Source organism: Seriola aureovittata, chromosome 15 (assembly GCF_021018895.1).
Source record: "Seriola aureovittata isolate HTS-2021-v1 ecotype China chromosome 15, ASM2101889v1, whole genome shotgun sequence".
In the NCBI taxonomy this organism is placed as follows: Eukaryota; Metazoa; Chordata; class Actinopteri; order Carangiformes; family Carangidae; genus Seriola; species Seriola aureovittata.
Window position 1 is genome coordinate 15,863,821 of NC_079378.1, and position 26,813 is coordinate 15,890,633.

A 26,813-nucleotide genomic window follows, 5' to 3' on the forward strand; every position below is an offset into this window, starting at 1 on the left:
GACGGCTCTGCTGCGGCTGGTGTGCGGACCATAGATGAATCAAAAAAAACGTTTTCAAACAACACCTTCAAAAACAAGCTCTGAGTCAGATCTTAAGGCTGTCTCCAGCACATATTCCCACTGTCTTACTACGAATGACTCCATGCAAATTATGTGGGCCATACAATATAAAACGTTAAAGTCACAGCTAGAAACAAATCAGACAGAAATGCTGGCTGGTGTAAAACACTGAGAAAACTTTATGGGTTAAAATTGTGAGCAGAGGTACAGAGTGCATTCAGCTACATCAACAATGACCACTTTAAAATACAAATATTTCTGGTATGTGGAGTTGTAAAATGTCATTAGGCTATGATAACAAACCAAATCCTGTGGCTGTATAAAAATAGCTACAGTAGGTCTATATTTGACAACAGAAAGAAAGAATTGTGAAGGCCGTTTTCTCACTAACAAACACACAGTTTTGGCAAAGCTGTGTATTTACCCCAATGCGATCGCCTTTTGCTACTTCATTCAAAAACAACGACAACATTCAAACAGTCAAATGTATATACACAAATCAAACAAGAACCAATACGCTTTAAATAAGGTGACATTTGTATTTACAATAAATATGTTGATCACATAACAATCCTTAAAAAAACTCATCACATTCTAAACAGAACGTGGCCCCTCACCCAGCATATTCTAAAATACACATTATATTCATATACTTAAGCAAAGGGTTTGTTTGAGAGATTCTGATCCAAAAATGTCCCTAAATGTTGCTGAGTCTAAAAAGTCTCAACACACAGACTCGGAGCTGGGTACTAAGGCTGTCTCCAGCTCTAAGCTCTATAATCCGCATTCACATTTAACTTTTGTTGCATTTTGTTTAGAGGTTCAATATAAATCAACCCAATCTAATCATGTTTGAATGATGACGGGTGGCGGCAGAACCATCTTCCAGTTTATGACCAAGGCAGGTGTCAACCACACTGCTATAGCCTGTGTTTTTAAACCCAATAATGAACAACACAAATATGTGACGATTAAAACATGATGGACAATGAGGTATGAATTAACTGATAAACAACAATATTATAAATGAGAAATTCCACAATTATGACAGGAATGACGCAGGACACCCAAGTGCAACATGCATGACTGAAGTATGTATGTCAACCATGTACTTATGGGGAGTATCAATATAGAGAGTGACTTTTAGGGTGAACACAGGCCTTCAATCTGCGTGGGATTTAGGAAAGTCACCACCTCCCGTATGCCGTCTTCACAAATTGTGGTCTGAGGAGCTTTACTCAGATTTTCTCCCTCCTCTTTAAATTTTCTCCATGTGTCTGAAAAATGAATTAACATAAATATGACACACACAGAAAACAAAATAATATTAAAATGAATATAAAAGTCTAATAGGTTCCCCAGAATCCAAACATATAAATTCATTGTGAAATAATTTTCAACAAACCTTCATCAAGTGTTGTAAGCATTGTGTAATTTTCGGGGTGATCCATAATATCTTTTCTTTGAACGTCACCAATTTCCATTAATTGTAAAACACCTGCATAAATAAAATAATCCAGATGAGAATCAATCATGGTGCTTAAATACTGTTTATTTGTCTTAAAGGAATATTTTTGGCCTTTTGGAAAATGCTGTTATTTACTTTCTTGGTGAGTTAGATGAGAAAACTGATGCCACTCTCATGTCTGTACACTGAATATAAAACTATGGTCAGGATACAAGAGGGTAGCTTAGCTTTGCATAAAGACTAAAAACACAGGGTAACAGCTAGCCTGGCTCTGTCAAATGGTAAAAGAAATCCACCTACCAGCACCTCTAAAACACTCATATCCCATTTGTTTTATTCTCACAAAAACAATGAGTTGGTTAACTGTTTTCCCCTGTTTCCATTCTTTATGCTAAGCTAAGCTAACCGGCTGCTGGCTTGAGCCTCACACTGAATGGCAAGTGCATTGACCTTCTCATCTAATTCTCTGCAAGAAAGTGATTTTCCCAAAATGTTGATCTATTCCTTATAATTGTTGCCACCAGTAGTTACAGTACCTTCTACAGTCTTCCATACTTGCACTTCAACTTCAGCAGTACTTTGTTTTTCAACAGCAATGACCCTAACTGTGTTGGGTGAGTCAATTCTCAAAGATGATTCCACTTTATACACCAAGAGGCTATTTTTAAATCCAAGATAACACTGCGTCTGGTTACTTTCAGCTTTACTCTCTAGAGAGAAAAAACAGAGGAATGTAATGTGCATGATGTATACAGTCGATCAACATCACATCACTATAAACAGCTCATTATGTTCAGAGCCATGCTTGACTACCTGGACAAGTCTTGCAGCACTTTCCCACTGATTTCATAGGATGTTGGCATGGGTACTGGCTGGGACATGTGATGCGTTTGCAGTCCTGGAGACCATCATTACAAGTGCACAGGATGCATTCCAGGACCTTCCCCAAAACTGGGTGCCACATGTCTCCATGAGAGTACGTCTTGCCATTGTATAAACAGGCTGAGAGAAATGGAAAACATCTGATGTTTGTGATACATATGGAAACAATCGTAAAAGTTGTGAGGAAGATGTCCATAAAATCAAACACCTATAAAGGATCTTTCTGTTTTGACAAAGTCTCACCTTTTTGGTGTTTCCTCTGCAACAAAATCTTCACAGTGGTCTCTGAAGCCCCTTTGAGGTTAAGTTTACTCAGGCTCAGGCCTCTGGGAGAAGTCCTGACCTTGGGTGGAGTGGCACGGTCAGACCGCGCCTTGTTCGGCTCTCCAGGACATTGGTCGACTGAATGCCTCTGTTGTAAACAAACATATAATAAAATGCAGTTATCTTTCATCTGTTCAGCTATTGGCTTACCTTCTGTCTTCCCTCAGTAATAGCTGAATAGCATCATATTTAGTCCTAAATCAAAAAAGGTTCACAGCCTGGCTCCAGAACGCTGAGTCACTGCCCACATTTTTTCAGCAATTCAAATAAAACAACATTGCAGTTCAGTCTGATTATCAGGCCAAATGGTCCATAAATCTTGGGGGAAAGTCTTTGTCTTTAATGATCTCAGTAAGATGGATGTTTCAGTGCTAATCTGAATAATGTGATGCCAAGCTGAGCAAATTATTCTGGCAATTCTTAAGGGAAAATAATTGATTTGCTTGTTCCTTTGCACAGGGAGGTCAATGGTCAAGATCAGCTACAGAGCAGCTCCCCTGAAGATTGCACTGATATGTGTCACATTCAAAGACACTTCATCAGAGCAGACACTTGCCTGTGAGACTTGAACTTAAGTCGGGTAATTAAAGTCCAGTTACTCAAACACATTGCTTTGCTACCTTCCACTGTATTTAAGTATGTTTTCAAACACAGGCAAGTTTCATGTTAAAGCAGCGGCTAAGGTAGGCTATGTTATTTTTTATGACAAATCAGCAAGGACATACAACGCCTCTGTTCAGTTGCTGGTTTCCATCCTCAGTTGATGAGGACCCACTGGTGCCATGATCTAAGGGAGAGAAAAGGATGAGGAAATTGTAATTAACACAGAAAATAATGGAAGCCTAAGTTCATTTATATTAGTGCTGGGCCATAATTTAATAATATCTCATATCGACCTTTAGAGGAATTGTATAATGATATGTTTTTTAACATGTGGGATTAATTGATCAGATTTATTGCGTTATATTTAAACAAAATGTATTGCTTTGAACATTAATTTGATCATTCTAAGTCTAATTTTGTATCTATTTGCATATGGCGATATGTATCAATATCAGAAAAAAACCTTCTTAGTAATAAGCCATATCTTCAACCCCGATGTAATAAATAATATTCCAGGTCAGAAACAATGTAAAGACACTTTCTCAGCTTGGAGCTTGGAGTTTGACTACCTTTACACACCAAACAGCAGGTATCTGGAACTGAGACTGGTGAGGAACAGGTGATTGATTGGCATGTTTTCAGAGCACAGAAGATGTTTCCATTCTGAGAAAAGAAAGGGAGGGAAAATTTCTTATTTTTTAAAATTTCCAAGTATGTGCTCCAGAAGGTGAAGTCTCAAGTACTCCAGTGCTTCTGTGGACCTCTCTAGACCTCTTTACTGTTCACATGGACTCATATTTACAGCATATGACTTGAAACAATAGAAACAAAGTCCCAAAAACATAATCGCAGTGTCGTCTGAGAGCTACTCTTCTTGAAGTATGAATGCAAAAAACATAATGAGACCTAACTTTTATTTGGCTTTTGTCCAGAGTAAATTACATTTTCTTTCTCCACACACAGACACACTCATACACCAGCGGAGGCAGAGGTGCTGTAACGGTGTGGGACAGCTCACTGGAAAGAATTGAGAGCTAAAGGACACTCGAACCAGCAATCCCATGAATAATGGACATGTTAATCTACTAGCTGAGCCACCTCAGGGCATCTCAAGGCATGTCTTGAAAAACTCATAATCAAAGGAAACTTGTATCAAGGTAATATGCAAAGCCATGAGCATGTTGCATTGAAATCAAGGCCTGAAGAGAAACTGCTCGAACATTGAGAACGCAACAAGTTACAACTGTCCAAGAGACAAATGAAAGTGTAAAGATAAACACAATTTGTACTGTTCTAAAATGTATACTAGGAAATTCATCTTGATTAGTTTATTGTTATGTGTTGTCTCCTTGGAGACTTAGAAACATATGTTAATGAACACCACTTAACAACTCATAAAATTAACTTGACAACGCCAGGGTGATTTCAATTTTGGCTTCTCTTCCCATTTCATCTTCATTATCTGCCTTTTGTTTTCTAAATTAAAACCTTCATCCAGTCTCTAGTGCCAATCACAAACAAGCTAAGCCAACACACAAACCAAAGCAAGATGCTTTCACCAGAGTATTCAGAATTAATTGAAATTCAACAATGCATTTCCACTTTGATTGCATATCATTAGCAGCAGGAAGTTAGCGGGCAGAGATACTCCTCATGCATATGCAGTGACCTTATTAGCGATGCCAACATGGGATGCAATAAACACACATACACATGCACACAAAATTAATTTTAGAAAAATGTTTAAATGCACATGTGGCCTTTAGTTAATGGTAGGGCTGTGGTATTCATTATTTAAAGATTGGCATAAACACAAGTTTCCTAATTGTCAGACAGACACTGTGTCGTTAAAGTTTTTCATTTCATAAACACCTAGTAATTAAAAGCTGATTTTTTTTTTCACCCATTTTAAGCTGTGATGGAATAAGGTGTCCCAATCAAACAAGGATTGTGAGGAACTCATGAATATTCAGAGGGAAAACAGTTACTAGTGACAAGGACTGAGAATTTGTAATATATTTTTTAAGATTAAGATGTAATTCTGCTATTATTCCATTCCTTTTCCTTGTATTTTATTTCTACATTACATATTTACATGATAAATTTGCTTTGAGAACAAATTCCACAGACAGTTTCACCACATGCAGGGCTACAATTATAGACCTTGCATGTCCTACCCTATCCACTCTATGCATTTGGCATATGATATTCTTTCACCAGAGCAACAGAAACAAAAGCAGTAAATGATCTGTAACTTACAGAGCATGTGCACATAACACACTGATTGCTTTGCTTGGATGGGAAGAGGTCGTGCTTAGTGAAGGTCTCCCCTGGCTGATAAATGCTTCCATTATACCTGCAGGATTTCACTGAGGCTCTCAGCCCTGCAGGGATCCTGGGCTCATCTGAGAGAGGACACATCACACAGGACAGGAGGCTTTGAAGTCACAACCAGAAATGATTCTCTCAAAAGCTCAGAGCTGGTGAGGAGGTGATTGGAGAAAGAGGGTCTACCTGTGCATCTTGGACAACACTGCTGAGGCTCAGCCACGGGGTTTTCACATGGCAGAGCGGGGCACTTGATCGTGCTACATTTCACATGGCCTGTCTAAGAGAGAGCAGTATTAAGACTTTACAAGCATGGGTCACTTTTAAAACCCCAGCCACTGTCATGGCAGCGGCTCAGAGCAGAGACAGCTGAACAGTGTTTGGTGTAATAATCCTTTAGGTACTCTGAAGTGATACGGGTTTGTAAGATATTAACAGTTACCTCTGTGCAGACACAGCGCATGCAGAACATAAATCCGAAGGGCTCCAGATAGGGATGCCAGCTGTCTCCTGGGCTGTATGTCTTGTCTTTGAAAGTACATACCACCCCGGACCCTGGGTGTTAAAAAAAAAAAAAAAAAAGACAGATGAGCCATTGGGAAAACCATATGGCGCAGATAAACTGAACGGGAATAAAACATTTGCATGTGAACTAATATAAACATTTGTCAAAGCGACAATCAGCTCCAAGTAATGCAAACTAGAGGAGAATACGGGAAACTACAAATGCCACTGATCCCACTTCAGCCCATAACTATCCAGACAAAAAGATTGAACTTTCAGTGGCTTCTGTCACAGAATGAGGTGAATAACTTATACAACAAAACACCAAAGCAATGTTTAGAGCAGGAGAGGATGTTGGTCTTAAAATATGAGTTCAGTTTTGGCGGAGTCCGACAAACTTTTCCTTACTTGAGTCACATTTAACACGCTTTTCCTTATTTTAAGTCCCACACGTTAGATCAGGACACAATAAGCATCAGCAGGGTCTGGTCTTACCTTTCCGTAGTTTTAGTTCTGCATCTGCAAACCAAATGATGAAAAAGAGCAAAAGCATGGACTTCATTTTTTACATGTGCGTGACTGAGTCTTCAACGCGCAATAAATATGTTTCTGCAGGACAGAAACTACAGGACAGTGTGAAGCAGGGATAAAAAAAAAAAAAGAAAAAGAAAAGAAAAAAAAAAGCAACATTTTTTTCTTAGTTAATCTCTGGCGCCTCCTTCAGGACAGAACTCTAATGAACTGGAGGGATAAGAGAGTGAACGCATGACCTTAAAATAGATGAGACAAAGAGTGACCACATAAAACCCACAAATGCACCTTAACGCACATAAAACAACATTTTGTCTGCTGGTCCCCTAAAAGGATTATGCTGACTGTCATTTTGTTGAATACACAACTGTGTATAATTCATATACTTTATATATGCAGATAACCAGTGAGTGCACAAAGCAGTCATTGTGCCATCTCATATTACATTTGGTGATAGTGAAATCACTGCTGAATAATGCTAACGTGGATTCAACTCTATGCTTATGTTTGAGCTTGTATTTCATGTTGTTGCATTGGATTAAGTTAGATTGTGTTCTTGTTGTGTTATTTTGCCCTTGTAGTCAACAGCAAAAATCTAAAATGCAGATTTGACTTTGCAGAAATGAAGGTAACACACAGGTACAGGTCTAATACTGTTCTCCATTTATTAACACACAGGGGGGAATAAAACAGTGCAACCATGTTAAAAGACATCAAGATGCCAATAAACTTTTACTTAAAAGACATGAAAAAAAGACAGAGAATAAAACGTAGTGACCCATATCTCAAAAAGGAGTCTGGCAATCCCACTCTCTACTATGATCCTTATTGCAAGCCGTTGCATAACTTAACAATAAAGCATTCGACTAGGAGTAAACAGTTTAATTCACAGTCAGTGCAGATGTATAGAAACAAAGAATATCTTAGACATAATCACAGATTACTAAAATCCACAAAACAGCATTTTCTAAAACGGGGTTCCTCCAATGACGGAGGAAATGGCATGCTTCCAATTTGACAAAGCTTTCGAACAGGTTGAGATTTTGGGGGGGGGGGGGGGTCACCAAACCAAACCAAAAGCTGGTCAATAGACGGCATTGCTGTTTCCCTTTTAAAAACTGCACTGGATATTTGGAACACTGTCAGTGGGACTTCTCAGCCATGGTTTGACTAAAACCTTGTTTTCAAAACTTTATCAGGCCTGGCCAAAGCTCAAAACTGTAAATATTGATAATGATAAAAATGTCCCATAGGACTATAAATGTACATCTGCATCAAAAATGCTAGTCACTGCCAAAAAAATTAATCCTTTAAAAATTATGTATGAAGATATTGGGTGTTTTTTATGTAGCTGAACACAGAGACACTTTTCAAAAAGGTTTCTCATACTGTAGAGGTTCCAATCATGTGTGAGAGAAGCTTGATAACTGACAGAAAGTCACTGACATATGTTAAACAAACATGTATAGTGACCCACCTCCAGGATCAGACACAGCTGAGCATCTTCCACTTAACAGGATTTCAGCACAGACTTGGTCATAGAGTGGCATACACACGAGATTTAATGTCTGTCATATAAGTTAAACTTTTAAATGTCTGAAGTAAAGGATATTGCATTACAGAATGAAGTGTTCAGACAGACACACTAACGCGCCCACACATACATACACATACACGCACACTCACACACAACAGTAGATAAAGCAAAAACAGTGGAGACTCAAGAGCTGCTGCTGCTTTGTGCCCCTGTGTCGTCCTCTCGCTTCTGCCGTTTCTTCGCTCTGATTTCATTCATGGCTTCCTCTATAGAGCGAGTGTCCCTCTTGTTGGCCACCGGCACTGGGAGAGAACATTAGCAACATAATGAGTAAATAAAAGGGGGGGGGGGGTCCAAAGCAATGCAGTGTTTCTATGAAACAGTGCAACATTTACTCACCACAGCCATAAGCCCTGTTGGCCTCTAGTGTATGCGCTGCATCTTTTGCGGCTGAGGTGCCGATCAGGTGACTGTACTTGTCTCTGTAGTTGGAATTGGGAGCTTCTGTCTTTTTTGTCTGACTGGATGCTGCCATTTCCAACGCAGCCTGCTCCTGCAGCGACAAAGAGAGGCAAAGTCAGACACTGTGACAGGAATTCTCTTACACTGTCTGAAATGTATTCTTGAATTTACCTGGCAATTAAATTTAAAAACACAAACCTGCTTCTATTTAGGCAAAGTTAGTTACATCTAGTACTAAACAAGACAGTTTCCAGCCAAGATAATGCAAGTCAAGGCATTTTACCAAACGCACAACATGTCTGGTGATTGTATTTCTTTACGCTCCACTAGAAGAACTGGTGTCTCTTTTAATGATACATTTTTTCCCTGTATCACAGTTGAGTGTTTGAACAAAATGGCAGCACTACAGATAAGTGCTTTCACTTTTATTCTGAGACATCAATATACATTTTTATTTTTTATTTATTAGGTACTTTCTTGTTTGTTGTTTCTTACAAACTCCAATGTACTGTAGGTTTGGATGCTGGAACATTATGAGATATTTATGGTGTAACATAAGTATTTCATGATGCTTATTGACAGGAATGAGAGAAATGCAGCACAACAACAAAATAGAACCAGAGGTTGCTGATTTTGTTACACAACACTGTCACCTAGACACACCTAAATACTTGAGTAAATGCAAAGAACGAGCATCCAGTCTTACTTTTAGTCTTCGCCGCTGCTCTGCCAGCTGGGGATCCCACTCTTCTCCTTTGCGATAGGCTTCCAGCTCTTCATCCGATGGCGCGAACTCCTGCCACAGCCCAAGGTGGAAAACAGTCACATTACTCCACACTGCTTAAGATGAGCCTAGCAAGCTGGCATTTTAATATGTCAAACACTGGATTAAGAAGAATTCAGTTCAGACCTTCTTGAAAAGCATGACATAGCGACTCTCTTCGTCCTCCCCGAAAGAAAAAGAAGTCAGACCAGCCACTTCTGCAACATCGTGTCTATAAGACAGGAAGAAATACAATGTAAATAGTTGTGAACATGTGACAGATAAAACTGAATTTTCTTATTTTGCTTATATGAAGTACTGACTACTTACAATATACTCCTTTCAATTTTCCCCATAGGGTTGTATTTTCGTTTCTGTTGTGAACTGTCTTGGATGAAATCCGACACTTCTTTCTCCATCTAAACAAGAGATGTAGGAAGTCAAAGTCTGTGTAATTTTGGATGTGATAAACCCCAACAGTCCAGGCCAGATGAGCTCAGTGCCATAACTAAAATCAGTGGGCATTATATGTGACACTAAAGCACTTACCTTTTTCCTGAACTCTGCTTTCTTTCTTTTCTCATCCTCCTCCATCTTCTTGAGTCTTGCTGCTTGCTCTTAAAATTACAGAGGAGGAAGTTTTCATGGGGTTCTGTTTGTGTTCGATAGCATTCAAAGTTTCCATTGTCAACACAGATCATGCAGTCTTATATAAACACCCAGCCTAAGTGTGTTTTTAAAGCCAAAAGTCACAACAAGGCTAATCAAGAGACAGAATTTCTCCAATCCCAAAACCACATTTCCAGATCATTCAGGGCTGGAGTGCAGAGTGACTCAGATCCTATTATTTGTGGCACATGACTGTGAGGAAACAGCCTCTGATGTTTTATTGGTAGGCATACTCACAACAATAAATGAAATAATTGTGGCCACTTTTTTATTATCACAGCCATATAAAAGTTATGTCTTTACAACAACTGAAATGTGGATTAAGTTGTTTATTTGTTGCAACACTCCACCCAGCCTTGCTAGTGTTGCAGAGCTTCGTTACTAAGGATTTCACCGAGAAGTTTTCAAGCTCTACAGACACGAGTTATTGTCAAGTATTCCCAATTTCATATATTTTGGTGTTGCCATATGGCAGTTGTGAATTACCGCAGTTTTGATCTTATATAAAAATGGAGCCAAATGGAAAAGTAGCTGCTGACTCTGAAGGTTTGGTGGAAACTTTCCGCAGCATATGACAATATGGCTATACCATCTGTCTGTGGTATTTAAGACTACAAATGAACAAAGCTAGAAATTATGTAAACGTTTTATTTTTATAGTATTTATTATTCAAACATATCCACTGTAACTCACTAAAGGCCCATACCCAGAATTAATCACAAATATAATGGTTTTCAGTGAATTCACTGGCAGGGAGAAAAAGAATGATGAGAATAATAAGGGCTCACAAGAGACTGATATCTAAAGGGCAGAGCACTGAGAATGCGCAGAAGTAACTTTCACTTTAAGTTAACATCCAGGAGGAGGCTGCAGTAGATAAACCGGAGCTGTTTGTCTACAGAGTGGTTTTAGCGGGTTTGTATTACAACAGTAGCTGCCTGTGGTCCCGACTCTGCCCTCTGGTCTGCGGAAATCTGCAGGACACGCGGGGCTTCAAGCTCCGTTGAGGCGGTGCTAAACCCGGACCACAGAGTTTACTTGAAAGCTCAACGAGCCAATGGCAGCACCAGAAGAGCTCTCCTCGCCTGTCCTTTCGGTTTTTTACACACTTCTAAGTTCCATCCCAAAGCTATCTCAGCAGCTTCAAACTAACGCACAATGAGTTGTTACTAAGGCAATACATGATGTACCTCGAGCCTTTCGTCGGCTCTCCTGGTCTCCGACAGTCGGAGGCTTCTCCATCGAGTTTAAGATTGAGCCTAGGAGGTCCGCCATCTTGGAATGATAGGGCAGACGGTCCAGACTGTTGTTGTTGGCTGCAGCTGTACGGGTTGCGCAGGCGCAGAAAAGGCCACCGTTTTCTTCGCGTGTTGAAAAAGTGCAAATAAAAACATCTATCGCCACCCCCTGTACCGGAAGGTTGTATCGCTATGCTGTTATGTAGGATATACACAATGTTACATATTCTGTTTAATGTTCTGATTAATGAAATAAGTCACAATACGATATAAAATCACATAGTGCAATCATATCTATCTATCTATCTATCTATCTATCTATCTATCTATCTATCTATCTATCTATCTATCTATCTATCTATCCGAATTAATACAGAAACCTCAAAGTAAGTGTTTTTAAATGTAGAGGGGGGTCTACAGGGCTCCACCTCTTTCTTGGCCTTTGGAGACTCAATACTTTTTGATCTTTAGGAGTATCATAGTGGTGGGCTTCAAATCAGGGCATCAAATACATCCTTCCAGTAATTTCTGAACTTTGGACATGCCCAGAAACTACAAAGCTCATTCTGACAGTTCCAGCTGTGGGGTTTGTGGTGGGAGACAACTGATTGAATGAGTTTTTGCTCCTCCTCAGGAAAATGTTTTTTAAATTTGGAAAGTTGCTGAGTGCCCTGTACTTTATTCTGTAATGCTGTTAAGCTCCTCACTCTCAGTTGTTTTCTGTTTTTTCCCAGACCAAATGTGGCAAAAAGACAGTGTTGAAAACACTCTTTAGACTGATAAAACACAGATTAGATCATGATTTATTCCTTTAAGGTGGTTTATCTGTACATGTACGTGTGTGTTAAGAGAGAATAAACAAGCAAACTAACATCTTTACATAAGCACTAGGGGGCATGCTATACAAATACATGTCCATTAGTCCATGCCTTGTGTTGTTATTGTTTTGTTAACAATCCACCCCTGCGTCACTGGAGCAGTGTGTTTTGTGCAGTTTGATTGTAGTTTCACAGCATCAGCAATAACACATGAACTACTGCCATATTCAGATGTGGGCAGAGCAGTGGACGAACAGAGGGTAGCCCTGAAAACACAGTAGGGCAGAATTGTACTGCTTACTGTGTCTAAAAAAACAGATTAGTTAGTTCTTCACCTGTAATTATAGCTTTTGGAGTCTTTTGTGGTCAGTGTTTATTCCTCTGTCCAGCCATAGGGGTGTATGTAAGTACAAAACCAAAGAACTGTCCCTTTTCATTTAGATGTCTGTGTTGGTGAACAGTACAGAGCATTTGTATCTCTAAATCACATTGACAGGAAATTACCGCAGCCGATGGTTCTTTGTAAAATACCTAAAAGCAACCTCATATTCTCAAGAAGGTGCAGCTGTTGACTAAGCTGAGTAAGCTGATAGTCCTGACCCTCAGCCCTCAGACTCCCATCATTCAGCGATACTTTGTTATTGTGATTTGGACAGAGCACGACGGACTCCTCCCCCGTGGTTGAAATGCTGTATAAATGCAGCATCAGCCTGTCAACTGCAGTGTCTGAAAGCTTATTGGTACCCAAACATGAGGGGACTGAGCTTGGTTCTCCTTGTGCTTCTCCTGATGCTCGCAGTCGGGGAGGGTAAGCAATGGATACACCCATTTTCTTACTGTGTGAGATCAAATCAAGCAAATCATGATATGGCAAATGCTCATACTTCACTGTACTCATATGGGGCCTGTTTGTGTGACTCTGAGGAGAAGTAAAACAAATTATGAAATCACAATGTGACAGTCTTAACCGTCAAGTAATTTAAAAATGTTTAATTTAAAAGATTTACGGTGATTACAGTTTATGAAACTATTACAAAAAGTTAAGTAAATGTTCATTGGGAATATGGGAACATATTTGTAATTCTTTTCTGATTATCTACAGGCAATGATCCAGAAATGCAGTACTGGACATGTGGGTATAGAGGACTCTGCAGACGGTTCTGCTATGCTCAGGAGTACATCGTTGGTCATCATGGTTGCCCTCGAAGATACAGGTAGGCCTGCTAAGATCATAATGTGGAGGTGCCCACAACTTTGTAATATTTGTTCTCCTATTACGAAGACAACGCTGTATGAGCTTCATCAAAACAAATACATGTGTTCTACAGAAGGCAAAGAGAAATTATTGCTAATTGTGATATTCCCTTTAAGTTGTACTGTGCTCATTTTCAGGTGCTGTGCTGTGCGGTCTTAGCACCGGCTAATGACCTCTGCAAGATGTCCCAGATCGAGGGCTGACATCTTCAGTTCAGGTAGCCGGGATCCTGGTAACTGACACAGCATTCTCCTGGATAAACCATTTTGACAACTTCACTCTCAGTCAGTCCCTCTTGGACCCCTATCATTCTGTGGGATCTAACAATGAGTGCTTTTCATGAGGTGTGCCCCTGCAATCATGTTGCTCATATTGTTCCCTGAAATATGGTGTGACTGATCTTGTACCTTCACGATTAATGATGTTTCATAATCAAGCCTTTGTGTACAGTGGGTTCCTCTCTCTGAAATGCAGTGTTGCCAATAAATGCATGAAAATAAATGCACTGATGTTTGATTTGTTGCGGTTTAATAAGGGTGATCATCACTATCAGCTTTAATTATATTGTCCTAAATATGATGCAAAGTAATGCATTCACTTTAAAACTGAAAAACATCTAAAATATAGTGTCTATATACAGCCCATTATCCACTTGGCTTGACCTTGGGGAAATAACAGCATGGAAAGCAGTCTGAGTTGAGTCTGGCATGCTGTCGCTCAGCGCTGTACTGACAGGAGACAATAATGGTCAAGTGACTGACCTAAATAACTGTGATGGAATAGAGCTTTTGTGAATGAAGTGTTATGTCTCTTGTCTGTGTTTATGTTATCTCACCATTCTGTCTGTCTGGACAACACTGTCTGGAACAGACGGACAACGTCACAATGCACCAGTCACGATTGCAAAGCAAATTCATTGTCTTAATGTCTGCCTATCTCAGATCATCGTAAGGTCAAATGTCTTTGCTGATGAACTTTGGCTTTGTACTTTTATTTATATTTTTTATGAAGCAATATAACTGTCAGCTGAAAACAAATTCACTCATCTTAGTTTGAGATACACCATTACTGGACGACAAAAGGCCTGTCATAATGAATTATAAAGTACTAACATCTAATAACCAACTCAGTGTGTGAGTCAATCGTTTTATTATCCATCTGATTACTAGATGTTGCACCAGAGTTAACTGAGCCAGGATCTGAAGAAGGTTTGGTGACCGGCCCGGGCTGGTAGGTGTTAAAGGCATGGATGCTATTTGTAAACAGGAGCCACTGTATTGTGCCCTGCATTGTCATCTGGGTTGAATCTTTGTACTATTCAGACAGCGCAGCGTGACCAAACTACAAAGGGGTAAAACCCCACAAACCTGTTTACACAAGGCTGTCTGTCTTCACAAAGCTGACAGCAAGCAACAGCTTAAAACAGAAAATGATCACAGGGTGGGTGTATTTTTGAACTGTAACTGTATAGACCTGTGTAACTGTAGGGAAATCAGGGTTTGGAGATGTTGTAATCACATAGACATACATGGAAACTCTGATGTTCAACATGCCCAAGTAAATTGAGTCCTGGTTTTTGGTTTTCTGATTAACTTATCAAAATAAAATAGTGACTTTAGAGAGAAATTAAACAATTAGGAGAGGAAATCAAAGAGCTGATGTTTGTTTTTAACAATGCACATTTCAATGGTGTCTTTATTGCTAAGTATATGTGAATATACTGAATGTTAATCTCATAGAAATGTGGGCCCAAACTTGATTGCTTTCAGTAAACATTAAAAACATGGCATCATCATGATTCATGTAAAAGCATCGAGGATAATTCTGACTTGTCTCCATTATAAAGAGTAAATTTAGTGTGTATGTTATAAATGTACCATTTGAGCAATTATGCCTGTAATCCTGTCATGTGAGAAAGTTTCCCTCTGCTTTGGTGTTGAAAGGCAGTTCTGAGACTAAAGTGATTTTTATTGACAGTAAGTGAGTAAAATAAAATGGCCTCTACCTCACTAGATGGCAGTGTGTGAAAAAAATCCTTCAGCTTCCAATAATGTTACTGTGCTCTGGTAAAGTGTAATGGTAATGTTGGGTGAAAACAAACTAGATTTTTTTTTTTCAGGTCAGATGTTTTGTGCTCTCTGTGTAGCAGTCTCTTAAAAATTAAAACTTGTGTTTTGCTACATCCATCATTACCTCAGACTGGACCAGTCTCTCACACACCCTGCGTTTAAGAAGCACCTCTCAGGATGCCGACGGCACCAGAGGGATTATCCAGGTGGTCAGCAATGCCTGACACTCATTTGAAGTAGTCCTTGACATTCAAGCTGGAGTTTAACTTCTGTGGAATCAAAGAAGAATTCCGCCATGTCTCCATGTTTTTAGGTCCCATTAAATACCATTATACAAGCTCTATGTAGAATGTCATAAGCCTTTTACTTTTACAACCATACAGGCCTGATCGACGGAGCACTGCAGACGGGGTGTTCCTTGAAGTTTGTTTGCCTGAGGAGGATCTCTGAAGCTCTGTTAGAGCGCACCTTTGGGTCTTCTGTCACTTCAAATGTGTCTTCACTCTTCCTTGAGTCTGTTCCTCGCTACAATTTTCTGAGCTGACTTCATGGATTGGTTTTTGCTCTGACATGAATCCTGAACTGTGTTATCTTTCATACAACGTGCTGAAGGGCAGGGAGTTTGAAGAGAAATTGTAAGGATGAAACAACACGTCTCTGAGGTCAGTTTAGAGCATCACAGCAAATGGTCTGAAATCATGTACATGAGATATTTCTGTAAATGGACAAAGATTATGTGCAGGCTAAATAATAATACACTTGCAAATCGACAACAACCAGAAGCAGAAAAGTATAAAAATAAAGATGAGTGAACACTCAATGGTGGCCATTGTACCACATAACAAAAGTAACACCTGTACAATATTATGCAATCCACTAAATAGCCCTGTAATAGACACTATCACTGGGATGCTGTTGTACTGCAATACCTGGCAGTACAACACATTGTTCCAACTGAAATTTGGACTGTAGGCCTGTCTTGGATTATCATGGAGGCTTTTATAGGGAGACATAAACTGCATGAAATGACTTCTCCCTTGATACAGCAGCAGCTAGATCACATGAAAGGTCACAAGACTTTACTTCCCACATACCTGGAAAAAAAAATCTCTCTCCTGGTGACATCAATCAACCTTGACCTGTTTCCAGATGAAGGGGATGGATTTGCTTTTAACTTACCACGTCCTTCAAAAGTAGGTTACTAACCTCTTTATAGACGCTGTGATGATCATCTCAATAAGGACAGATATGGGCAGACCACAGATATTGCTCACTACTTCTTGCTTATCAGAGGAGCTTTTGAATACAGGTCATGTGTGAGCTAGCAAACTGTGGCATGACTAATAAAATGGCAGCCCAACAAGACACATAACAGACTGTTTACTATGAAAACAAAAATTAATTAGAGAGAGTAGTCCATACCTTAATGTCTGTACCTACTTCCATCCAAAAAGAAATAACCTTTAAATGTTCTGTATAAGCAAATAGTGAAACCACCAAATCTGGAACCACTTTTAATCAATTAAAATGTTACATAGAGAAACATTCAGATATATCTTGTTGTTCAGAGGCATGAAAATTAAAAGCTTCCCTGACAGAGGGCTTATTTTATTCCAACAGTTTTTCCATAAAACTGGTTCTAGGAAAATTAGGGTACATGTAAAACATCAACTTGAACTGCAAAAAAATGTACTAAACTAGTTTAATTCCCTCGAGTCATTATCAGTGCAAATTCAACAGGAAGAGGTGAATTTTAGTGCCATTAAAAATCATACACCCCTTGAATTTATGCATTCGTTGTGCTCCAAAGAGATTAACATCTTTTTTTTCCTTTAAGACATCCAGTTTAAGCTTTATTATTTCAGTTTTAGAACAAATTTAGGTACATGTGTTACAAAAGTTCTAATAAATTAGAAGCGAGTATGCAACTGTAAGTAAAGTTGTTCCTGTGTCAGAGTGTTATTGTGTTTCTGACAAAAATTGTATTATTTCATTGGGATTGCTGTTCAAACGTTATAATCAGGTTGTAGCTACTGGTTTTAAACATTATAGTTTCCATTATTCCATTAGTTATAGGACGAGTTGAAGTTAAGTAAAATGTAAGCATAGTCTTGAATGTGAGGTTTACTTTCTGTGGCATTTACAGATCTGCTGCACAAAGCAGGATTACTAATTTACCTGCATCATATAGTTAAATAAAAGCCAGAGCAGCTCTTTCTCTCAACAAAATGCCAGATAACAAAATGCTAGAATTCACTAAACTACTTCTTGGAATGGCTCCCAGTCTTCAAGTTGCAAATACAAAACTATGTAAATACATTAAAATAAATAAAAAAAATTGAAAAATACAACAGGTTGTGCTTTGATTGCAATGTATCTTGTAATATTTACCTTTTGTGTTCTTTGCAACATGAAAACCTGGACGCTTAAGCTTTCACATTCAATGCTACACTGGTTTTCTTAACTTCAATCCATTATACACTTGAATTATGATGGAATCAATTTTTGCTGGCTAAAAAGGCAGAAGCACAAATGTTGCACAATATTGTACTGTAAACTACAACCGGAATATGAGGTCTGATCATCATAGGTTTTAAAATAGTAATATTTCTCATTAGCATTACACCTTGTCGATGCAAGGGGTGTTAGATTTAATACACCCTATTTTTGTGTAATTTCCTTTCATTCATGACTTTGCACAACTTTGTGCAAAACCTCAAGGGAAGTACAAAAGTTTTTACAGCACTGTATATAACAACATATCATTTCACATCTCCAGCAAAGACATGCTTTAGCTTGACTACCTGGAATTACAAGTCAGACCTACTGGGTTAAAATCTGTAAGATACCGCTGCTGAGACAGTAAGGTGCAATTTTTAACACAAGTTAGCTTTAAACAATTCATTTTTCAAATAAAATGCTTATTATGTGACCTGCAAAAAGCAAAACTTTTGTTAATAATGCAAAAAGCAAAATGCCCCTTGCAGTGGGCTGATCTAAGCCTGAGAATCCGATTGTCTGAGCTTAGGAGGAAGGTGTGATTTGGTGCTTTTGTGTCTGTTGGGCCAACTGAGGTTGAGGCCAATTCACTTTCAATTCAAAATGTAACCTGAAGCTTCATTTAATAGGTTAATCAGTGTTCCACAACTTGTTATAAAAAGTCTGATGGAAAAAGTATGCAAATCTTTCTTGATTTTGAATCATTTTAAAATGTCTATAGCATGTCAAATGAAGTGAAATGAGAGTGCGTTAACACAAACACTCCTTTCAAACAGTTTATAAAAAAAATAAAGAGCTAATCTAACAATCCATGTGCCTGCCAGGACAGAAAAAAAGCAAACACATCAGAACTTTGCAATGTACATTTTCATTTGTTGTTACAGAGCCGGATTAGCGATCCGTTTTAGGACGAAAAACTCTGACCTGTGACTCACCCGCAAATTGGCAGCAAACATTTGAAAACAAGACAAAAACAAATCCACTGGAAAATGACAAAAGCAGTTATGAACTTAATATTGACAACAGTGAAACAAAATTTGCAAACTTATTTACATTGATCACATACTAAAATAGAAACATACATTATCCATCATCTCCTACCCTAGTGTGCCAAACACTATGACTGAATCAGTCACCAAAAAAAGGAAGATTTTCTGTCCCAGCCACTTCAAATGAAAGGTTGTAGATGAGCAGTGCTCAGTGCACACCAATTAAGATACAATCACAAAGACTGTCATAACTGTCCTCATTAGGCCAAAGACTAAGATGATGATGGCATATTTTGTCAAATTCAAGAGCAAATGACCCATAAAATATTTTGGCAGCGCTTCAATACAAACAGCATATTAATATTCAAATTTGGTATAAAGTCATACGGATATATTCCAGTACTTTTAGTAACAATCCATTTTCTACAAATGTAAATTTTTGTTCATCCTCACAGAAGGTGAGTTCAACTCAGGAGCTACAAAAGCACTAGAGTATTTTAAGTGATTCTGATGCGGTTTGAATTAATGCCTGTCCAGTCGAGATGATCAGACCACACAAAACTATGTACGTGCCAGAATTATACAGCACTGAAGAAGATCTAGCATGTCTACTAACAGTTATACTCTCAGTCAGCACCTCATGAAGGACACTGCAAACACGTAACGTAGGGCTATGGCTTAACTGTCATGGAAAAAAAAAAAGAAAAGAAATAGATCACTGCATGCTACACATTGACTTTGCAAAATAGTCCTTGTGGTCTCTGGGCTGAATTATCTTGAGCTGAGCCCAACACCTGCGTGTCATCACAGCTCAGCCCCCTACCATTAGGATGGAGCATCGAAAATGCTTGAAGAACCCATGAAGTGATCTGTTGCTTCTTAAATGGTAAAGTTTACACTCAAAACAGCCCAAACCCCTTTTTCCTTGAAAACAAAGATATGAACATTTTCAATGTGCACTTAGGGATGTAACATTTTATCTGTCAGTTTTGAAATGCTAAGTATGCCCAATGATAGTAAGCCTTATTCAACTATATGCTGTCTCCATGTAAAATGATAGAATCTAATGTTTGTGTTTGGGTCACCGTGGCCACTGACTTACCAATTTGCCCAGCATTACCTTTATACAGCTACATACACTTAAGCTGCACGACAAATTTCACCGTGCTGATAAAGGGGGAAAAAAATACAGCACTCGGACGCAACACGGACTGGGTTCAACAGTCAACATTTCACAAGATCTTTTGCTGTTTTGGCTGTTTTGAGTGCACCTTTCTCATTGTGCATCATTATCTTTATCACATTGACATTTTTCAAAGGTCTCCAACTTGTGCAATCTAGGAGCTTTTTGTATTTCAAACTGTGGAGTTACAGCTCTGTAACAGATCAAAGTTAATTCGGCTCTTATGCCTATTTTGCAAAATAATGACAAAACAATCTACATACTAGGGTTGGGAGATAAGACAAACACATCAGCTATTAGTGATACACTGACTATGGCTGATGGTCTTTGGCTGTTTTAAAATCAACAAAATATGCGCATTTATATAAGACTGCTGCATCAAGAATTAAGGCCATAATGTAAATATTTAACAACTAAGAACATTTTCTGTGCCAGGAGTAGTTGCAATTGAGCCGGCAATATGGGGCTTCATTTACCAACAGCCTGCAGTGTCCTTTACCTGCACTCCAGAGTGGCTGTTAAAGAGACATCATGTCAGTGTAAGATCTGTTAAATGGCTTTGTAATCCAGTGACAAGCTGCAGTTTTGCAGTGAGCTAATCTATTGAACACACCGGCTACTGCCAGTTGAAGTTGTAACGATGGCCAATTGGGAAAGTCTGTCTTTTATCCCCCAACCCTAATATGTATAATGTATGGTGATGCGGTGGCACAGAACAAAGTTATGAAAGTAAAGATATATGGCCAAAGGTATTCAAACATGTGTTATGGCCTGCCATCAAATTGGGGCATCATTAGCACTTGGACAGTCTGAGGAACTGATCAGATGAGCACGTCTTCCACAGTCCGGCCAAACTATGATATTTGGCTCCAGGTTACACACTGTAGATCCTGTCTGAGTTCACTCGATATTTTAAGAATTTGTAGTCACAGAAAACTCTGATAGGTGCCTCTTCTTCACAGGTATTGTCTTTACAAAATTAATTCCACTTTTGGTCCCATTCCTCCTTTCTGAATTTCATCTTCAGCGTCTGAAGAGTCTGGAGTAACTGTTAAGGATTCACGATGATTCCTTGCAGTCCAGGGCAGCTGGCTGGCTTGAATGTATGATGGTGGTTCAGGCTACTCACATTCAATGATCTTCAAGGCAGGAGCGGTCATTTGTGAAATAAGTAGATTGGCCTCTGAAAACCTGTCATAATGGAAAGAAAAGTGGATCATGGCATCGAGCTACAACAGTAAATAACAAGAAGGACATAAACTGGCACTGACAAATTATTAATTTACCTCTTATTGAACATTTAGGGGCACCAAGGTACTCGAAACTGGTGAAGCCCACCTCAGTTGTAAGGTATGATGGAAACTGCTCAGGTTTGAGGTGGATGCTGTGATAATTCCTGCTAATATTATCCTGTCACATGAGAGAGAAAACAAGAATTTCTTATATTTCAGTAAAACAGTAAAAACGTTTTAAAACCACCGACTGCTACCAATATCTAGGCACAGTTGTGTTGTTAGAGAAGTCACGATGTGCATCACAATCATCTCAGTTTCTTACAGTCAGCTTTCTCCTCCTCACGTAGGACTCCCACGGCTGCGGCTCCAGGATGAACATGCCTCCAGGACGGAGATGTCTGTAGACTCTCTTGAAGAGCCGCTTGAGGCCACTGTCTCCCCAGTTCAGGTGAACCCATTTGGTAACGCTCAGGCACAGGATCACGTCGTACTCTGGCCGCTGAGTCACAAGCAGGTTATCATTCTCCAGTACATAATTGGCCTAAAGGAAAAAAAAAAAAAAAAAAAAGGTGCGGTGAGAAAAACATGGACTTCACTGGATGAACATTTTTGGGGAAATTTAGTGCTATACAACTCTAAACGACTCTTTGGTCCTTTATCAAGTAAAGATGTTAAGTTTAGGTGGCTCCCCGCTTCACTCTGTCTGGATCATTATAAATTATTATTATTTTTTTTATACTCTTTATTTGTCTTTGGGAACTTACAATGTCTATTTATTTTCTGACATTTTATATAACAATAAATCATTATTTGAAAAAAAATTGATTAATCAATAATGAAAATTATCTTGTAGGTAGAAACAATGAGTGCTACAGCTGAAAACGTTTGCATGCTATGATCAATAACAATAGTAAAGAATAGAAAGGGCAAAGGGTCACAGCAACTCCAGTTACAATACACAGATATTTTTGATTTTATATGCAGTGTATATATATATCATACAATTGCTAAGTATAGCAGTAGGACCCTAGAAAGGACTGATATGCATGATTGATGCTGAATGAGAAAAACAGATAACAGTAGAGCAGAGTTGAGAAGAAACAGATGGCGAGTGTTATTTGATCCTGATCATCCTTTAAATAGAATACAACTGAGAACAAAGTCTGCTTTTTTAGTATACATTTTGACATTTTGAAATGTCATATCAGGAAAAGCACTGGTGTAACTCATTAGCAAGGGTTTGATCTACCACAGATCCAAGATGGGTGATAAAGGATCAAGATTTGCCTCCTGATCACTGAAACTGTATTTTCTAATTTTTCTAATTTGGGAATTGATAAGAATTTAGCAATAAGGAAAAACAACTGTTATATTAAATCAATATATCCTTTCCCTCAGCTTTCCACGCTCTCACTCGATACCAGGGAAGGTTTGTCAAACAAATGCTACACAGACTGACATTTCTCTTTCAAATCCATCTTTTATTGTGCAGACTGAGGGAGTTCAGGCGTTCGTCTTGATGCCTCTCACTGATTTACAGAATAAGCTCTGTGCTACACTGCCGTTAACTCTAATGCTCAAAGCAAGGGGGGTGGTTATTGATTTCATTCAGAGACGCTACAGTTTCTGCATCTAACCAATTCATGTAGCTGCCTACATACAGCCTGTAGGCACAAGGCCAGTGGAGTGAAGTAACTTCCATAGAAATGATAATAATAAAACCCTTAATGAGAAAACTTTAAGCTGTAAAAGAAAAGCTGTCAAAATATTTGTCAAATTCTAAATGAAGGCTGGCAATTGAAAAGCTGATGCCATTAGAATCAACATCAATCTGGTGAAAAGGACAGACTGCTGCCTCTTTGCTGCTTCTATCTTTCAGTTCCCAACATCACCTTCAGAGATTAGGGAGCCTCTAGTTTTAAAAAAAAACAAACAAAAAAAAAAAAAACCCACACACACCAAGGTGCGCAACACACCAATAATTTTAAGCAGGGCAAACCTGTGGTCAATCCCTCTTTACTCACAGTTTGAGACAGTGAAGATAAATTTAAGATACATAAATGAAGTGGTGCAGATGCTTCTTTATTAGTAACTATGACAAGAGAGCAACATGTTTGCTTTATATATTATTATTAATCTATAAGAAAAGAGAAGCCTGGGTCTTTTTGACTGATAGCTGAGTATCTTTTGTTTTAACAGGAAAACAAGAACTTAAACAATGCATCCAATCATGCAATATTTCAATGTTAACTTTGCATGCAATTCAAGGCTGCTATTCCCTTTTCTGGTAAGTTAATACCATACATGTATTCTCTAGATAGGCTGCATGATTCAGGCTGCATGCTTTAATGAGGCTGACTGTGCTGTGACGGTGCTACCCCTAATTTAGATACAAGACAATTACCATCATCATCATCATCATCATCAGGTTCCAGGGAGAATAAGTGGGCGCACAAATTCTATGAAGTCCTCAGACAGTCAGAGCTCAGAGACTTTCACCTAACACAAAGCCTTTTTCTTATCAGATCTGTTTGGGTGTGTTTAAGGGCTAGCTCACTGTGAAGTACTGAATTTGATTCTACTATCATCTCGGCTCCCAAGATGCAAGAACATGGCAACTACACTGCATCAGATGTTCACACATAGAAAGCCATCTTACCTTGATGAAGGACACATTTGAGGGGAACTCCCCGGGCTGTGTGGTGGGTGTCTCTGTCAGTGGAGGTGCAGCGATGGGCCCCCTGGAGATCCGTAGGGACATAGGAAAAGAGCAGCTTACAGAGTGATCAGTGGGGTTTGAATCACAATCTTCCTGCTCCATTTCCTCTGTTTTGCTGTCCTGCCTCTGGGTCCCTGCCTCATCTGTGTGACAGGAGTCATTGTCATTTACAGCGTCTGCAGGGCCACTTTCTCCTTTCACTGGTTTCCCATTTTCATCCCTGCTCTCGGCTTCATTGTGCTTCTTTTCTGTGCCTGTGTGACTCTCATTTCCATTCCTCTCCTCCTGTTTAGTGCTCTTTTTCTCCTGCATTGCACGCCTGGCCTCTTGGGTCTGCAGCTCCGAAAGATAATGTCTAATGTTCTTTCGGGCTGCATGTACCAGTCCACTGTCAATATCCAGGCCCAATATTCGTGCAGGTCTAAGCATTTTGGCAATATAAAGCGTTAGATGGCCTGCGTTGCACCCCAAATCCAGTACGTCTTTACCTTCAAACCATTCTGGACGAAATACACGCATCCGTGGGTCTTCACTAGCACCTGGGTTGCGGTAGCCATAATACTTGTTGTAGTTCCCATACTGGAACTTCCTCTGTTGCTCCTTCGCCTGGTTGTGGGGCTGCTGGTGCTGGCGGCCTCCCAGGCCTGTTCTAGGACCACTTCTTGGTGTGTGGAAAGACTGAGAATTTTTCTGTCCCCCTGTACTACAACTTCTGTCTCCAGATCCTGACTTTCCAATGGGGGTGGAATGGGTTACAGGGGTCTCCATTTTGCCGGAGTTGCGCCTACGTTTGCGTCTGCTTGTGTGCTGGTTTGGTCCTCCCGATATGGAGGACGTGGAATCCTCCAAGGAAATGGATGTCATCTCCTCCTTGCAGCTGGCTGAGTTGTCAGCTGAGTGCTCATGGGAGTCCTCTGTGACACTGGAGAAACTGTTGGACTCTTTGGAGACATCTAGAGCAGAACATGAGGCTAACATACCTGGAAGCGGTGCGGAGGTGCTGGTTTTAACCTCACTTTTTCCTAATTCTGAGAGGTTGATCTGTGTGTTTGAAATCCCACTGCCGCCACCGCCGCCGCCGCCGCCGCCACCGCCACCACCGCCACCACCACCTCCACCATGGTGTCTATTGCGGTGTCTCTTCCTTCCACCACTCTTGAAGGGGGACACCAAAAAGCTGCTGTCTGCTATCCCGCTGTTCAGGTTCAACGGATCTGTGATGTCTCTGGGGATAAGGATCTCCACAGGGTCTCTACTCTTTGCTGGCAGAGGGGAGGATTTGGGCGTCTCTGCATTCAGTGCCTTGTTGACCTCCTCATCCAGCAGACTGTTGAGATTCAGTGGGTCAAAAATGTTCCCACCCAGAAGGAAGTTGGTAGGCAGGACGGAGTCACTCTCAGAGTTGGCCCTTCGTCTCCTCTTGCCAGATGTCGGATGCTTGAAACTGGAGTTTGCTGTGTTGCGCCGTTTCGTTAGTTTTGTTTGTTGCTGTTGTTTGGAATGATGAAAGCTGTTCCTGCGATTGATGTTATTCTCGTTCCCTCTGGCTCTCTGTTCAGCATTGTCTGAGTGGGTGAGCGTGTCAGTCGTACTGGTATGTTTAGGTGAGGCTGCAGTGCCCGGGACAGGACATGCAGCTGCAAAGTCAGGGGTGGCTGCGGTACCCTCCACCATTACAGATATACTACTGTAACCTCCAGTACAATCTGAGAGCTGCAGAGATGAAGTTGAGCTGGCCTGTGGGCTGCCAGTTTTTACAGTATCCTCATCGACAGACATCTCTTCTGGTTTCCAGAGCTGATGCAGACATGGAAGTTTTCCTTGATCTGAAAGTCCCAGAGAACATCAGTTAAATGAAAACATTTGAAATAATCTACTGAGTAGCATAAATCATTTCAAGCACGGTGAACAATATTACATAAAAGGAGGTTCTTCACACTTGCAAACTCAAGTCACTCATACCAGTCTAAGTTGGCTAACATTACTACTAGGTTATGCTTCTGGGATCCTCAAACCTACATCAAATCCAGGGACCTGCGCCCTCCAGGGGGCAACTTAAAAAGGTTCAGCTTAAGTTCACGTCGTGGTCAATTACTTTGAATTTACAGAGGGGGGTGTACAAGGTAACCATTTACTTTTTCACTATTGTTGCACTAACAACAAAAGTCTCACTTAAAATGCAGAGTCTCAATGATAACAACATTATCAGCCTGAGGATTTGAAGCATGTCTGCTCAGGGGGTTACTGACCTGAAAAGTTTGGGAGTCTATGTGTTGGATAGTTATCTAGTTAGCAAGCTAGCTCCTAGCTTCTCTATCGCGGGCCAGAAGACTGAAACGTCGAGTAAACGTTCAGCTCCACTCCGGTCAAAAAGCGGTATTAGACAAACAGTCAAGTACCCACATCGATATGCTGCTGCCTGAACCCTCTAAAACCGTGAGTCACATTTATGAAAGTGATACTATCTTCCAGATGGCCACCTATTCGCAAACAGTCAACAGTGTAGTCACCATCAAAATAACAGTCTCACCTCGCAGTTCTCCCCGCCTCCGGCCGGACTGTCACTACCCCGCACTCCCTCGACTCGAGCTAACGTTAGCGTAGCTAGCACACAAGTGTCCCTACATCAATACAACGCTGGCAGGGCAACACAAACACGTAAGAAAACACAGCGCGG

General features: G+C 39.9%; 5 protein-coding genes across 6 annotated transcripts in view; 2 read left to right on the forward strand and 3 right to left on the reverse strand.

Moving 5' to 3' along the window:
- Positions 1–216: 216 nt before the first annotated feature.
- On the reverse strand, positions 217–6,804 carry chrdl2 (chordin-like 2). Its single transcript, XM_056398347.1, has 11 exons — positions 6,665–6,804; positions 6,108–6,220; positions 5,852–5,945; positions 5,597–5,742; positions 3,907–4,000; positions 3,460–3,521; positions 2,654–2,822; positions 2,342–2,530; positions 2,065–2,238; positions 1,466–1,558; positions 217–1,337 (listed from the first exon to the last, which is right to left on the reverse strand). The coding sequence occupies exons 1-11, from the start codon at positions 6,729–6,731 to the stop codon at positions 1,204–1,206; spliced, it is 1,335 nt and encodes a 444-aa protein (XP_056254322.1). The 5' UTR covers positions 6,732–6,804; the 3' UTR covers positions 217–1,203.
- A 536-nt stretch (positions 6,805–7,340) lies between these two features.
- Positions 7,341–11,469, reverse strand: spag7 (sperm associated antigen 7). Its single transcript, XM_056396410.1, has 7 exons — positions 11,322–11,469; positions 10,012–10,079; positions 9,793–9,881; positions 9,610–9,694; positions 9,406–9,495; positions 8,637–8,790; positions 7,341–8,539 (listed from the first exon to the last, which is right to left on the reverse strand). Exons 1-7 carry the CDS (start codon positions 11,404–11,406, stop codon positions 8,421–8,423), a joined length of 690 nt encoding a protein of 229 aa, XP_056252385.1. The 5' UTR covers positions 11,407–11,469; the 3' UTR covers positions 7,341–8,420.
- Positions 11,470–12,447: 978 nt separating this feature from the next.
- Positions 12,448–13,937, forward strand: defbl2 (defensin, beta-like 2). The gene is made up of 3 exons (XM_056397793.1): positions 12,448–12,995; positions 13,290–13,401; positions 13,580–13,937. The coding sequence occupies exons 1-3, from the start codon at positions 12,938–12,940 to the stop codon at positions 13,599–13,601; spliced, it is 192 nt and encodes a 63-aa protein (XP_056253768.1). The 5' UTR covers positions 12,448–12,937; the 3' UTR covers positions 13,602–13,937.
- Positions 13,938–17,012: 3,075 nt separating this feature from the next.
- Positions 17,013–26,807, reverse strand: mepcea (methylphosphate capping enzyme a). 2 transcript variants are annotated; one of them, XM_056396426.1, is made up of 5 exons: positions 26,667–26,807; positions 24,077–25,962; positions 21,740–21,958; positions 21,469–21,592; positions 17,013–21,373 (listed from the first exon to the last, which is right to left on the reverse strand). In XM_056396426.1, the coding sequence occupies exons 2-5, from the start codon at positions 25,913–25,915 to the stop codon at positions 21,339–21,341; spliced, it is 2,217 nt and encodes a 738-aa protein (XP_056252401.1). In that variant the 5' UTR covers positions 25,916–25,962; positions 26,667–26,807; the 3' UTR covers positions 17,013–21,338. The 2 variants fall into 2 exon arrangements, with proteins under 2 accessions (XP_056252401.1, XP_056252402.1); XM_056396427.1 differs by lacking the exon at positions 26,667–26,807 and adding an exon at positions 26,386–26,512.
- LOC130181952 (serine/threonine-protein kinase PAK 3) overlaps positions 26,526–26,813 on the forward strand; it is a 42,022-nt gene continuing 41,734 nt past the window's right edge. The window contains exon 1 of the mRNA XM_056396433.1: positions 26,526–26,572. The gene's annotated coding sequence lies outside the window, so the exon portion shown is untranslated. The remainder of the gene's footprint in view (positions 26,573–26,813) is intronic.

Excerpts from the sequence above, each read along its gene's own strand:
- chrdl2 (XM_056398347.1), bottom strand. The coding sequence starts at position 6,731 with ATGAAGTCCATGCTTTTGCTCTTTTTCATCATTTGGTTTGCAGATGCA. Across the intron at positions 2,239-2,341 it reads GTGCTGCAAGACTTGTCCAG|AGAGTAAAGCTGAAAGTAAC; the intron begins GTAGTCAAGCAT and ends TTTTCTCTCTAG. Across the intron at positions 1,338-1,465 it reads GCTTACAACACTTGATGAAG|ACACATGGAGAAAATTTAAA; the intron begins GTTTGTTGAAAA and ends TTCATTTTTCAG.
- spag7 (XM_056396410.1), bottom strand. The coding sequence starts at position 11,406 with ATGGCGGACCTCCTAGGCTCAATCTTAAACTCGATGGAGAAGCCTCCG. Across the intron at positions 9,695-9,792 it reads AAAATTGAAAGGAGTATATT|ACACGATGTTGCAGAAGTGG; the intron begins GTAAGTAGTCAG and ends CCTGTCTTATAG. Across the intron at positions 8,540-8,636 it reads CAACAGGGCTTATGGCTGTG|TGCCGGTGGCCAACAAGAGG; the intron begins GTGAGTAAATGT and ends GTTCTCTCCCAG.
- defbl2 (XM_056397793.1), top strand. The coding sequence starts at position 12,938 with ATGAGGGGACTGAGCTTGGTTCTCCTTGTGCTTCTCCTGATGCTCGCA. Across the intron at positions 12,996-13,289 it reads GATGCTCGCAGTCGGGGAGG|GCAATGATCCAGAAATGCAG; the intron begins GTAAGCAATGGA and ends GATTATCTACAG. Across the intron at positions 13,402-13,579 it reads GGTTGCCCTCGAAGATACAG|GTGCTGTGCTGTGCGGTCTT; the intron begins GTAGGCCTGCTA and ends GCTCATTTTCAG.
- mepcea (XM_056396426.1), bottom strand. The coding sequence starts at position 25,915 with ATGTCTGTCGATGAGGATACTGTAAAAACTGGCAGCCCACAGGCCAGC. Across the intron at positions 21,959-24,076 it reads CAAATGTGTCCTTCATCAAG|GCCAATTATGTACTGGAGAA; the intron begins GTAAGATGGCTT and ends TTTTTCCTTTAG. Across the intron at positions 21,374-21,468 it reads CCCTAAATGTTCAATAAGAG|GTTTTCAGAGGCCAATCTAC; the intron begins GTAAATTAATAA and ends CCATTATGACAG.